Here is a 12752-nt window from a genome sequence, read left to right on the forward strand (position 1 = left end):
TAATGATGAAATTAATTATCAGAGGCTCTAAAAGAGAACAATTACAATGTTACTGAGCATATCTTAAATTTTATTAAAATTCTGTACATTTGTGTTTCGTCAGGTCCAAGATCCTATCTGAAATTTGTTTTCCTATGTAAGAAACACCTGGGGATCTTGTTAAAATTTAGCTTCTGACTCAGTATATTGGAGGTGTAGATACAAATTCTCAGCAGGAAGTCGATTCAGAATAAATGGTTGGAAATCCTTGTTGAAACAAATCAATTATTTAGAGGACTTACATTTATTTTTGGAACTTACACCAGAGAGGAATTTTTTTTCTCTTAGGTCTCATAATTCTATGATGATACTGTCTATATTTTTGCACTTTGTACAAACTGGGATAGAATTAATAAAGGTTCTGTGGTAGTTAAGGTTATGTGTCAGCTTGGCTGGGCCTGGTTTTGAGTGGCTGGGCAGCTGAGTATAGTGATTCTCCATGATGAGATTGGAAATCAACTCCATAGTAGAAGCTGCTGTGAACAGCTAAGTAGCCACCTTAGGGGAGTGGTCTGCTTCTAATATATAAGAAGCTTTGAGAAAGGTCTCGGAGCTTTTTGGCAACTTTGGGCCCTGCAGGTAGCCTAATCTTCATTGAGCAGCTTGCTGTGTTACCTGCCGAACTTGGTACTGTTTCTGGACTTGATCTAGTAGCCTGCTGTGTTACTTAATAATCTTGGGACCGTGTCATTTTACTTCTCAACCTTGGGTTAGCAGCCCGCAGGGAGCTCTGGTGGCATACTACCTAAGGCATTTGAATGCTAACCAGAAGGCTGGTTGTTCAAAACCACCAGCCACTCCTTGGAAGGAAGGTTGGACAATCTACTTCCATAATGATACGGTCTGAGAAACCCAAGGAGGGGTCACTATGAGTTGGATCTGACTTGATGACAGTGAGTTTGGTTTGGTTTTTGGTTTAGTAGCCAGCAGTTGCCTGAGTTAAGAGAAGCCTTGAACTTCAATGGGCTAGAAGCAAGAGGCAGAGCTGAAGCCCAAGGTCAAAAGGCCATCATCACCCAGCCCCTAGAGCTGGCACTTTGAACTCAGACTTCTACCCTACTAAACTGTAAGAGAATAAAACCCTGTGTGTTAAAACCACCCGCTTGTATTTTCTTTTAGAGCAGCACTAGACAACCAAAACAGCTTCTTAACCTTGATTCAACAGAATTAAGATTTAGCTGGAATGAAGTGTTCCTAGGCTAATAATGTATGTACTTCTTGGTGTAGGTCATTTTACTGGCAGCGTAGTGCCTAAGGCATTTGACTGCTAATCAGAAGGATGGTGGTTCAAACCCACCAGCCACTCCTCGGAAGGAAGGTTGGGGAATCTACTTTCCTAATGATACTGCCTCGGAAACCCAAGGAGGCGTTGCTTTGAGTTGGGGCCAACTCGACGGCACGTAACAACACAACACTATGTCCTAGTTCTTTGAGTGTAGGATTTGTTTATTTTTTGTGGAACTTGTTATGTAGTTGTTAATCAAATCACTAAATAAGTGATTAAACCCACAAAAAACTCAATGTCTGGGAGGAGTAAGCACTTGTCAGCAAGTGCTTAAGATTCCTTTCACCTGAGCATTGGGTACTCTGAAGTGCGAAAAACTAATATCCCTAGCCATTAGCAAAATGTATATTTTATTGGCTGGAGGTTTTCACCATCTTTTGAACTCCTGGCTCTATCAATGTCGCTTTCAGTCGCATCAGATATCTCCTGCTCTCCGGCACCACACCTGTAGTTAGTATGGCAAAGGATTCACTTACCTTAGCTACTTTTTTGAGTATTCAAAATTTCCTGAGGGCCTCAGAGGAAAATATCACATGTGATTACCCACATTAGAGGCATAAGTATAAGCGAATCATTCAATGAGTGCCTAGGTTTTGTCAACCTTGAGATTCTAGATACTGAAGGTAGTTTTTTGAGAACGATGAGATAGATCTCCAACGAGATTTCCTTAGGCTCTTTCCTTCATTTATCAAGTTCCCTCTTTCCTTCATTTATCAAATTTTAAAAACTGTTGCTACCAATTCTGGAGGTATTTAAGGAAGCAGTATTAATATAATTAAAAAGTGATTTGTTTGGGGTTATGAATTAGAAGACCTCTGTTCCAGATTCAATTGTCAATAATTAACCAGGCAATCCTCATTATCTGTGTAAATCTTTTATACTAGGTTATAAAGTGAAGATAATTACTGCTCTATCTACCAATCAGGGGGAGCTCTGGTAGCATAGTGCCTAAGGCATTTGACTGCTAACCAGAAAGCTAGTGGTTCAAACCCACCAGCTACTCCTCAGAAGGAAGATGGGGCAATCTACTTTCATAGTGATACTGCCTCAGAAACCCAAGGAGGGGTCACTATGAGTTGAGTCTGACTTGATGGCACATAACAACTACCAACCAGGGGAGCTCTGGTAGCATAGTGCCTAAGGCATTTGACTGCTAACCAGAAGGCTGGAGGCTCAAACCCTCCAGCCACTCCTCGGAAAGAAGGTTGGGCAATCTACTGTAGAGATGTTGCCTCAGAAACCCAAGGAGGAGTCGCTATGAGTCGGGTTTGACTTGACTGCAGTTGAGTTTTGACTTTCTACCAACCAGACCATCTGTCGTAGCCCATTATTAATTATTTTATTTACTGGTTTATTTCATAAATAAACCCATTTGAAGGCAGAAACTATATTTTATTGGTTTGTATCTTAAGTGCTTATCACAATGACTGTTATATTGTATATACTAAATAAAATACACATTGGTCCAATGAATTAATAAAAATATTTGGAAATTTTCACAGTGCTAAATAAATGTAAGCTGTTAGAGGGAAAGAGGTAGAACTTCCATGTGTTTTCCTCTCCTCTGGACAGGTAGTTTTTGCCTGTGGCCATATGGCCTCAGGAAATCAGTATTAGTCTGCATAGATAGATTGACTGGTGTCTGGATGTTGTTGCATCTTACACTCTCATCTTTCTGCAACTGTGCTCAGTCCAAAGGTCTTGGGCTTCCTTTGGATCACTTGGTATCCCTTGTTATACAGTGCTCCCCGTATACAGCCATGCTGATACTGTCAGACTATACCTGTAAAAAAAAAAAAAGTCAAATATTTATACCACAGCACATTTTGTATCAAACTTTCAGGTTTGCCTATGCCTTTTTCTTAAGATCTTAATTATTGAGATTTTATATAGCAGGCACTATACGTTTATAGGTATTAACTCACTATATCCTCACATCTCTATGGTGTAGGTACTATTATCTCCACTTTGCAAATGAGCATTGAAGAAAAAAAAGGTCATATATTTTGCCCAAGATTACTCAAGACTGGTGGAGCTATTTTAATGTGGGCTCTTGAACTCCAGAGCCCATGCTTTACCCACCATGCTATGCAGCCTCCTGACTGCTTTTCATGCTATTTCATAATTTTATAATTAACCTTTCATTTGCAAAAGAGTAACAGGCATTTTAAAGCTTATTTTGCTTCATTATTAAACACCCTTTATAAGTAGTTATAGTTATATAGTTACCCAAAGTTTTAACTGGGGTGTATTTTGTGTGCTCATCCTGGTAGTGAGGATAAAGTTTGGAACAATGCTTTCATTTGCCCATACAGCAAAGCGAACACTATAGCAAGTTAAACACACACACACCAGAAATGTACTCAAAATTGTACATTAAAACTCTAAATGTTGAATAAATGTTCAACAAAATATAGCTGACCATAAAATGAACTATTTTATAACTAGCTTAAATCAAGGCTAGTTTTCTATTTCTATAGTATTTTATAAGCTACTAACTACCTTGACATCAAAATGGTTAACAATTATACTGCTATTCAATGATCATGGAAAGCCAATGATTTTTATACATGTATGATTCCCTTCATAATAGCAGACCTCATGTGTTAAACAGCAAATTTTAGCAACTTAGTCATAATACAGTGTTAAGTATTTCAATATGCATGAATGAAGGTGTAAGAAACTGTGTAAGCAAAATTAAGTTAGGGTAACTTCAGAAGACCAGTTTTTCATACCTCTTTTCTATTAGCATACAAAAGCTGTTAATGTATAAAAACTATACATTAAATATAGTTTGAATTACCCTGTAGCTACATTCTGAAGGGGTTGTAACATTGTTGATTAGAACAGATAATACTAAAAAGGCAAAAACATTATAACTCATAGACAGTACACAAGACTTTTTATATCAGCTGTAAAAATAGTGTGAATGCCGATGTTTTATTTGCCACAGGGATAAGGAGGGAAACATCAGTGAAATAAATTTGATAACATGACTCACACTTCATTACAAGTGATTTTTGTAAATTCACAACTTTCACATTTGGCTGAGCTAAAAAAAAAAATAAGGAAAAACTAAAATAGGAACTTAAGCTATATTTCACTAGATGTAAGTAGGCCAAGTCACATGATCCCTTTAAATGAGGAAGTTCAAATGAGAATGAGTGCACTGTTCAAGCCTGGAAAACATTTCCCTTAGGGAGTTTAAATAATTTACCCATGGCAATGGACAAGACTTTTGGGTCAGGATCAGAAATCTGATAGAGATTTTGAAAGAATTGGGCAAAAATTGATTATGGAACACATTTAGCACATTTTCTTGCTTAAGTTTTAATAGTTAAAGATAAAAGGAATCCATACTACTTCACTGTCTTTCAGGTCATCTTCTAAAATCCTTCTAGATTTCCAAGGTAGACTATTAGTGAATTAACGTTTCACCAACTTTAGCACCCTATAGAAATAGTAAGAATAATGAAAACATGGCTATTTAAACTGCTCATCTCCTCACAGTCCCAGTCTTTTTTAAAAACAATGTAGGCAGAAGTACGAAGCCTTTACAGGCATCTGGAGTGGAAGGGAGTTTAGAGATTGAGAAAATATGCTTTTCACCTTTCTCCCTGGTTTTATATTTAGATAAAGTGTGAAAGGTGTCAGAGACTTGAATGAATGGGCTCCTCACAAAACATCATTCTTCCCTAAGTTCCCGCCCCCCTATGAAAAAAAAAAAAAAAAAAAAAAGTGCTCGGTACCACAAGCGTTTAAGGCTTAAAAGCCCATTAATAACCACGCTGCAGCCATTGCTGTGGGGAATCATCACTTTTAAAATAAAAATTGCCAGCAGAATCTCTTCAAAAAGAGACTGAAATCACTCGCCCTCCCCAGGAGGCATGAGAGCAAAGAAGACAGATATTGCCCCCTACTTGCACGTGTGATCTCCCTTTCTCCTTGGACCCCCCTACTCCTTTCCCGCCTCTCCCACACCAGTCAGGCCGCCTTGGAGATAGCTGGGAGAAAAGGCAGGACTCAGTCCTCCATGGCAAAGTCTTTGGTCTTTTCCTCCTGGTCCCCCACTTTGTAGCGCAGCAGCACGCGCAGGCGGCGGGGGTTGTCCCGGGAGGGCAGCAGCGTGATCTCTCCGGAAATGTCCGTGTCTTGCTCCACTTGCACCGGCTCGTTCAGGTACAGGAGCGCCTGCTTCCAGTGAGTTGCCGGGTGAAATGGTGAGGTGGACAGCACTAGGGGTTTCTCCGAATCCCCTCCGGGGAATGTCACCTGGAACCAGATGGCGAAGCCGTGCATAGGCGCCGAGCCGTAGCAGCTGCAGCGGAAGCGCCCACCCACCCCGGCCTCCAGCTCCTGCTCCAGCCCCGCACGGGCCAGTTCCAGCTGAGCAAAGCGCTGCGGCCGGGCCAACACGTCTTCACCCGACAGGCCCTGCACCACGATCTCCGAGTGGCCCATGAGGCAGCGCGTGGCGAAGCTCTCGAGGCAGCTCATGTCCACGCCGTAGTGCTGCTTCACTTGGCTCCAGAAGCCCAGGCGCCAGTCCAGCATCTGGTCGCTGATGGGTGCCACGAAAAGCTCGGCGGAAGCGGGCAGGAGAAGGCCGCCCTCCTTCAGCCACTTGCTCCGCGCATGGAGCACGGAGCTCAGCATTGACTCGTGCAGTAGTCCGTAGCCCATCCACTCGCTCACGATGGCATCCACCTGTTCTGGCAACTCCACTGTCTCCACCGGCCCCGGCAGGACGTACACTCGGTCCTCCAGCCCGTTGAGCCGCACCACCTCCCGGGCCTGTTGCCAGATGGCGCTGGCCTCCACTGCGTACACGCGCCGGGCCCCGGCCTGGGCACAGAAGATGCTCAGAATGCCAGTGCCCGCACCCACGTCCAGCACCGTTTTACCTCGCAGCCCTGACCAGTTCCGCAGGATGCCCAGTCGATATGCATCGGTGCGGACGCGGTCAGCGATCATTTCCTCGTGCACTGATACGTCCGAATAGCACTCATAGTACAGCTGGTCCCGCTCCCGCTTAGTTCTCCGGGGTCGCGACGGGACCGCCTCCCGCTCTCCGCCATCTTCCTCTCCAGTTCCCTCCCCTCCTTCGCAGCCGCCCCCCGACTCAAGCTTTCTTTTTTTGAGCAGCGACATCTTGGCCTCTCCGGCCGGCTCCCGATGGGCGTTGCGCGGCGTCGCGCGGCCCAAGGATGCAGGGGCTTCTGGGACATGTAGTGCGTGTACGTGCTTTCTACTTCTGAAGGATCGCCAGTCTGATCCCCCAGCCCAGTGCCTTTAAAGTTGTGAAATCCTCTACGTTTTGTGATTGTATCAGCCTTCCCCAGGAAGCTCTGGTAGCGTAGTGCCTAAGACACTTGACTGCTAATCGGAAGGCTGGCGGTTCAAATCCACCAGCCACTCCTCAGAAGGAAGGCTGGGCAATCTACTTCTGTATTGATACTGCCTGGGAAACCCAAGTTGTTGTTGTTGTTGTTGTTATGTGCCATCGAGTCGACCCCGACTCATAGCGACCCCTCCTTGGGTTTCCAAGGCAGTATCACTACGGAAGTAGGATTGCCCAACCTTCCTTCCAAGGAGTGGCTGGTGGGTTTGAACCGCCAGCCTTCTGGTTAGCACTCAAGTGCCTTAGCCACTATGCTACCAGAGCTCTTGGGTTCCTTATAAGTCGGGTCTGACTTGAAGGCACATAACAACAACAGTTTCGCCTTCTTACCATAGTTCGTTTCATTCCACTGAATTATAAGGTGGCACCCTTCGTATACTACCAATTTATCTGAAACATTGCAACTACAATTTCTTTACTGTTTTCAGAAGAGGTAGAGTGCAAAAAAATGTGTAAATAAAGCAAAGTAATAACCTAACAAAGCAAAACCTTGTTCCTGATCTAATCTGACCACTAATTGAATGATTTAGGGTAAATAACATAACTTCTCTGGCCTGTCAATTTCCTATTCACCAACAAGCAACAAGTAATCTTCATTGCAGTGGGAGAAGACTTATGTTTTTGGCCTTCATTTCAGGACAATAGCTCTCTTTTGTCGCCTCTTTCCGATTCTGCACCTTATTCAAGGGTTAAGTCCTGGACTGGTACAAGCTAAAAAGAGGTTGAAAAGCAACAAACCTGTGATAAAATCAAAGCTATTTCCAAGTATTCCAGTATCCAATTATAATATCCTCCATGCACCTCTTCCAAATAACTGTATCCCTCATCTTTTCTAATCAATTTTTAACTCCTAAATTGTTCTCATGTGTGTGTCTCTGCCTTTTCTGGGCAAGATTAGTACTCTCCTCTCCTCCTATTGTCCTTTTAGTCAACCACCAGAAACCTTCTTTGATAGTCATAATGGAAAAAGAAAATCCATATTTTTAAATATGTGTGATGTCTATGAGTGTCTATGTTATTCACAACTCAGGTGACAATAACGTTTTTCCCCAACACACAAAAAAAGAAAAATCACCTTTCAAAATTGGCTTTTTTCCTATGTGATCTTGAACTCTCTGTTTTTTTTACTTATTTTTGTTTGCCCAGCCAAACATACACCAATTCAATAATTTCTACACATAAAATTCAATGACGTTGTTCACATTCTTCAAGTTATACATCCATTCTCACCTTTTTCGAATTGCTCCTCATTAACATAAAATCACTACATTTGACTGTTAACTAGAAAGATGGTGGTTCAAACCCACCAATTGCTCTTCAGGAGGAAATGAGGAAATCTACTTCCCTAAAGATTTAGTCTTGGAAACCAATGGGGGTTGCTATGAGTTGGAATCAAATAGATGGTGGTGTTGTTGTTGTTGTTATGTGCCGTTGAGTCGGCCCCGACTCATAGCCACCCCTCCTTGGGTTTCCGAGGCAGTATCACTATGGAAGTAGGATTGCCCAACCTTCCTTCCCAAATAGATGGTAGTGGGTTTAAACTTCCTTTGTAACCCACCAGCCACTCCTCAGAAGGAAGATGGGGCAATCTACTTCCCTAGTGATATCCCCTCAGAAACCCAAGGAGGGGTCCCTGTGAGTCGGTGAAACTCCAGGGCACATAACAACAACATGTAACCTTTCCAGTTACTGCTGTCTGTCAATTTCATCCCATATAGATAGTTCTTAAAAAAAAAAAAAAAAAAAACTCAGTGCTCAAGGCAGATATTCTTTACTAATCAACATGAGCTAACTGGTGGCACAGTGCCTAAGGCACTTGACTGCTAACAATGAAGTCTGGTGGTTCAAGCCCACCAGCCACTCCTCAGAAGGAAGATTGGGCAAACTACTTCCGTAGTGATACCGCCTCAGAAACCCTAAGGGGGTTAACTATGGGTTGGTCGGACTCCACAGTAGTCGTTTTTGTTTTTGTTTTTTTGGTCAAAGGATTTTAATGTGCAGGCAAAGTGAGAACCACTGTTTCTTATTACAATTTTCTGAGTTCATTCTTGCTTCATCGTTTTTCATTGGGTAAATTATCATCTTCCGGAGGGCTTGGACTCACCTACAACTACTTAAAGCCAGAAATTCTTAGAGTAGTTCTTCCTCCACTCATCTCCTTTTGGTTTAATACCTTGTTTAAAGAAAATAGACCCACAGAGTAGGACTTGATATTGGAGTCGTAAATGTGGTCACTTTAGACCAATTACTCTCTAGTGAATTCTGACTCACGGTGCCCCAAGTGTATTAAGTAGAATTGTAATCCACAAGGTTTTCAATGGCTGATTTTTTCAGAAGTAGATCACCAGGTGTTTCTTCTGAGATGCCTATGGGTGGACTTGAGCCTCCAATCTTTTGATTAGCAGTTGAGTGTATTGTTTGCTCCTCCTGGGACTCCTGTCACTAATATATAACTAACAGGTTGTTATTTAATGTATACTTATCCCATTCTTTCCTTCCCCAAAATGTCATCTTCCTTTATAAATGTATGCATTCTTCAATTTTTAATTCATATTTTTCTGTTATCTTTTATGAAAATTAGAAATATAAGTTTTTTTTTTTTCTTTTTTTTTTGAGGGGGTTCTACCTCCAAAATATATCTTGAATCCATTTACTTTTCTCTGTCTCTACTGCAAAAACGCTATTCTAATCTTCCATCTTTGCTTGCCTGGGAATCAGTCTCCAAATGGATCTTCCACGTTTCATAACAAAATTTCTCTAATCCGTTCTCCACAATACTGCAAGAACAAGCTCTTAAACACCCAAATTGGATCATACCATTCTGCTTAAAAAATCCATTCATCACGCAACAGCCCAGTCTACTTCCCTTTTTTTTTTAAATTGTGATTTGGGTGAAAGTTTACAGAGTAAATTCACCTTCCATACAGCAGTTCACACACACTTTGTCTCATGACATCGACTACAGTTTACCCCAATGCAACAGCTCCCCTCCCACTTCCTCCTGACAGTTACCTCTTCCCTGTGTCCATCCCTCCATGAATTCCTGTCCTCTGAACTGTCTCCCTGTTCTGGTAATCTAGTTCTGCTCTGATAAGAATATACCACAAATGGGATGACCTTAGCAAAAAGGAGTTTATTCTCTTACAGTTTGGAGGCTTTAAATCTAAATTCAAAGTGCCAGGCTCTAGGGGCTGGGTGAAAGCCCCTCAACCTTGGGTTCCAGCTCTGCCTCCTGCTCTCAGCCCACTGGAGCTGAGACATTTCTTCACTCAGACAGCTGCTAGCTGCTGAGGCTGAGAAACCCAAGGTTGACAAATAAAAAGGCACAGTCCCAATATTACCAAATCACATGGTAGGCCATTATACAAGTCCATTGTAAGTCCCAAGGTGGGCAGAGCATGACAGACTGCTGAACAATGACATGGTTACATGTAGGGTTCAGGGTGCTAGAGACTATCCCCAAGGCTTCTTCTTATATACAGGAAGCAGACCACATCCCAAAGACAGCTACTCAGCTGCTTGTGGTAGATCTCACCATGGAGGTGACTGCCAGTCTCATCATGGGGAATAACTACCACCAGCTGCCCCGCCACTCAACCAGGCCCAGCCAAGTTGACACACAAACATAACCAACACACTCCCTATGCATCAACAGCCCTTCTTTCTCCCACTGTTATAGTTAAATTTGTGTGTCAACTTGGCCAGTGAAAAAAAGCCTCTACCTTCAGTGGGCCAGGAGCTGGAGGCAGAGCTGAAGCCCGACAACTGAAGGGCTTTCACCTATCCCTAGAGCCTGGCATTTGAATTCAGACTTAAAGGCTCCAAATTGTAAGAATAAACTACTGTTTGTTAAGGTCATCCCATTTGTGGTATATTCTTGTCACAGAGGCACAGGTAACCAGAACACCCATGATTGTTCCCTCCAAGGAGTGTATCTAACTCAGATAAATGTTTAGCTCATATGCATGCCTGTCTTTTGTTTGGCTGGAAGCCACAAGTGTGGGTTCAATTCCAGACCTGAAGGGCAGCTAGGGGTCATAGACTCAGTGGTTCTACCAGGCTTTGTCAGACCAGCAAACCTGCCCCCCCCCCTTTTTCTCCAAATGATTTTGAGTTTTGTTGTACATTGTTCTCTCTCTCTATCCAGGATCTCCTGGATAAGTGGATCCCTGTCCAAGTGGTTGACAGTGGTAGCCAGGCACCATCTAGTTCTGGTCTCACAGTCATATAGGCTGTGGATCACATGGTGTACCAGTCGCTTGGACTAATTTTTTCCACAAATCTTTGGTTTTCTTCTTTATTCTTTGCTCTGGATGAGGAGAGACCCATTGTTTCATCTAGATGGCAGCTTGTAAACTTTTAAGATCCCAGTTGCTACTTGCCTAAGTAGGAGGTGGAACAATGTTTTGTGTAGTATGTTATGTCAATTGAGCTTGATGTCCACTGCAATTACGGTCCTGAGCCCACAGGTTCAACTACTCACTCCCTCTAGGTAGCTGGCTGTGACCAAGAAGTGACTACAACCTTGTCCCTTGTCAGCTCTACTATAGACCTGGGAATTCTTAAAGAACATACAAATGCACTTATAGAGCCATTGTCTGCAAACCCTATACATGGCCTTGGGTACACTCCCTGCTGCATAGACATACCTAATAGTTCAACCCATCCACCCATTTATCCACCCATATACCCATGTTTGCTTTCACTGACAATGCAGTACTGTATGTGCAAAAAGGTTCATCTTTGATGACTGGACCTCCTATGTGCCTCTTTATGTCTTCCTCTTCCTCAATGCCACCATGTTGATTACTCACATTTGATACATTGCCCTTCTCTCCACCCTAATCAATACTTATCTCTACCTATGTAACAGTGTGCCCTCCCCTCCCCTACCACCTCTGGTAACAAACAAAGAAAATTTTCCTTCCATATATAAACCTTTCCTTGACTTTTATAATAATGGACTAATCCAATATTTGTCCTTCTGTGATTGACTTATTTCACTTAGCATAATGTCCTCCAAGTTCATCCACGTGTTTTGCAGATTCTACGTTATTCTTTAGGGTTGCATAATATCCCATTGTGTGTATGTACCATAGTTTGGTTATCCATTCCTCAGTTGATGAACACCTAGGTTGTTTCCATCTTTTGGCTATTGTAAATAATGCTGCCGTGAACATGGGTGCGCATATGTCTGTTCTTATCATGGCTCCCACTTCTTTAGGATATTTACCTAGTAATGGAATGGCTGGGTCAAATGATATTTCTAATCCCAACTTTTTAAGGAATTGCCATACTGCTTTCCACAGTGGTTGCACCATTTTACAGTCCCACCAGCAGTGTATAAGAGTCCCAATCTCTCTGCATCCTCGCCAGCATTTGTTATTTTCTGTCTTGTTGAACTTTGCTACTAATACTGGAACAAGATGGTATCTCATTGTTGTTTTGATTTGCATATCTCTAATAGGAACTCGGGGCCAACTCGACGGCAAATAACAACAACAACAACAAAATAGGAACTCTGGTAGCATAGTGCCTAAAGCACTTGACTGCTGACTAGAAGGCTGGCAGTTCAAACCCACCAGCCACTCTTCGGAAGGAAGGTTGGGCAATCTACTTCTGTAGTGATACCGCCTCAGAAACCCAAGAAGGGGTCGTTATGAGTCAAGTCCGACTTGATGGCACATAACAACAACAACAACAACAACAAATGGCTAATGATCATGAACATTTCTTCATATGTTTTTTGACTGCCTGAATATCCTCCTTGGTGAAGTGTGTATTCATGTCTTCTGCCCACTTTTTAACTGGATTATTTGTCTTTTTGTTATTGAGGTGTTGAAGTTTTCTATAAATTCTAGAGATAAGTCACTTGTCAGATATGTAATTGCCAAATATTTTTTCCCAATCTGTATGTTATTTTGACTCTTTCGGAGAGTCTTTGGAAGCACATTAATTAAAAGTTAATGTTTAGAAGGTCCTCTCTAGAGAAACACAAAAACTAGCAAAGTATATATATATATATAT

General features: G+C 42.3%; 1 protein-coding gene across 1 annotated transcript; it reads right to left on the bottom strand.

The window, feature by feature from the left end:
• Positions 1-5347: 5347 nt before the first annotated feature.
• PRMT6 (protein arginine methyltransferase 6) lies at positions 5348-6475 on the bottom strand. Its single transcript, XM_007949988.2, has one exon. It carries the CDS (start codon positions 6473-6475, stop codon positions 5348-5350), a length of 1128 nt encoding a protein of 375 aa, XP_007948179.1.
• Positions 6476-12752: the final 6277 nt, after the last annotated feature.

This window comes from Orycteropus afer, unplaced genomic scaffold (genome assembly GCF_000298275.1).
Source record: "Orycteropus afer afer isolate SDZICR_OR568_19922 unplaced genomic scaffold, OryAfe1.0 scaffold00010, whole genome shotgun sequence".
In the NCBI taxonomy this organism is placed as follows: domain Eukaryota; kingdom Metazoa; phylum Chordata; class Mammalia; order Tubulidentata; family Orycteropodidae; genus Orycteropus; species Orycteropus afer.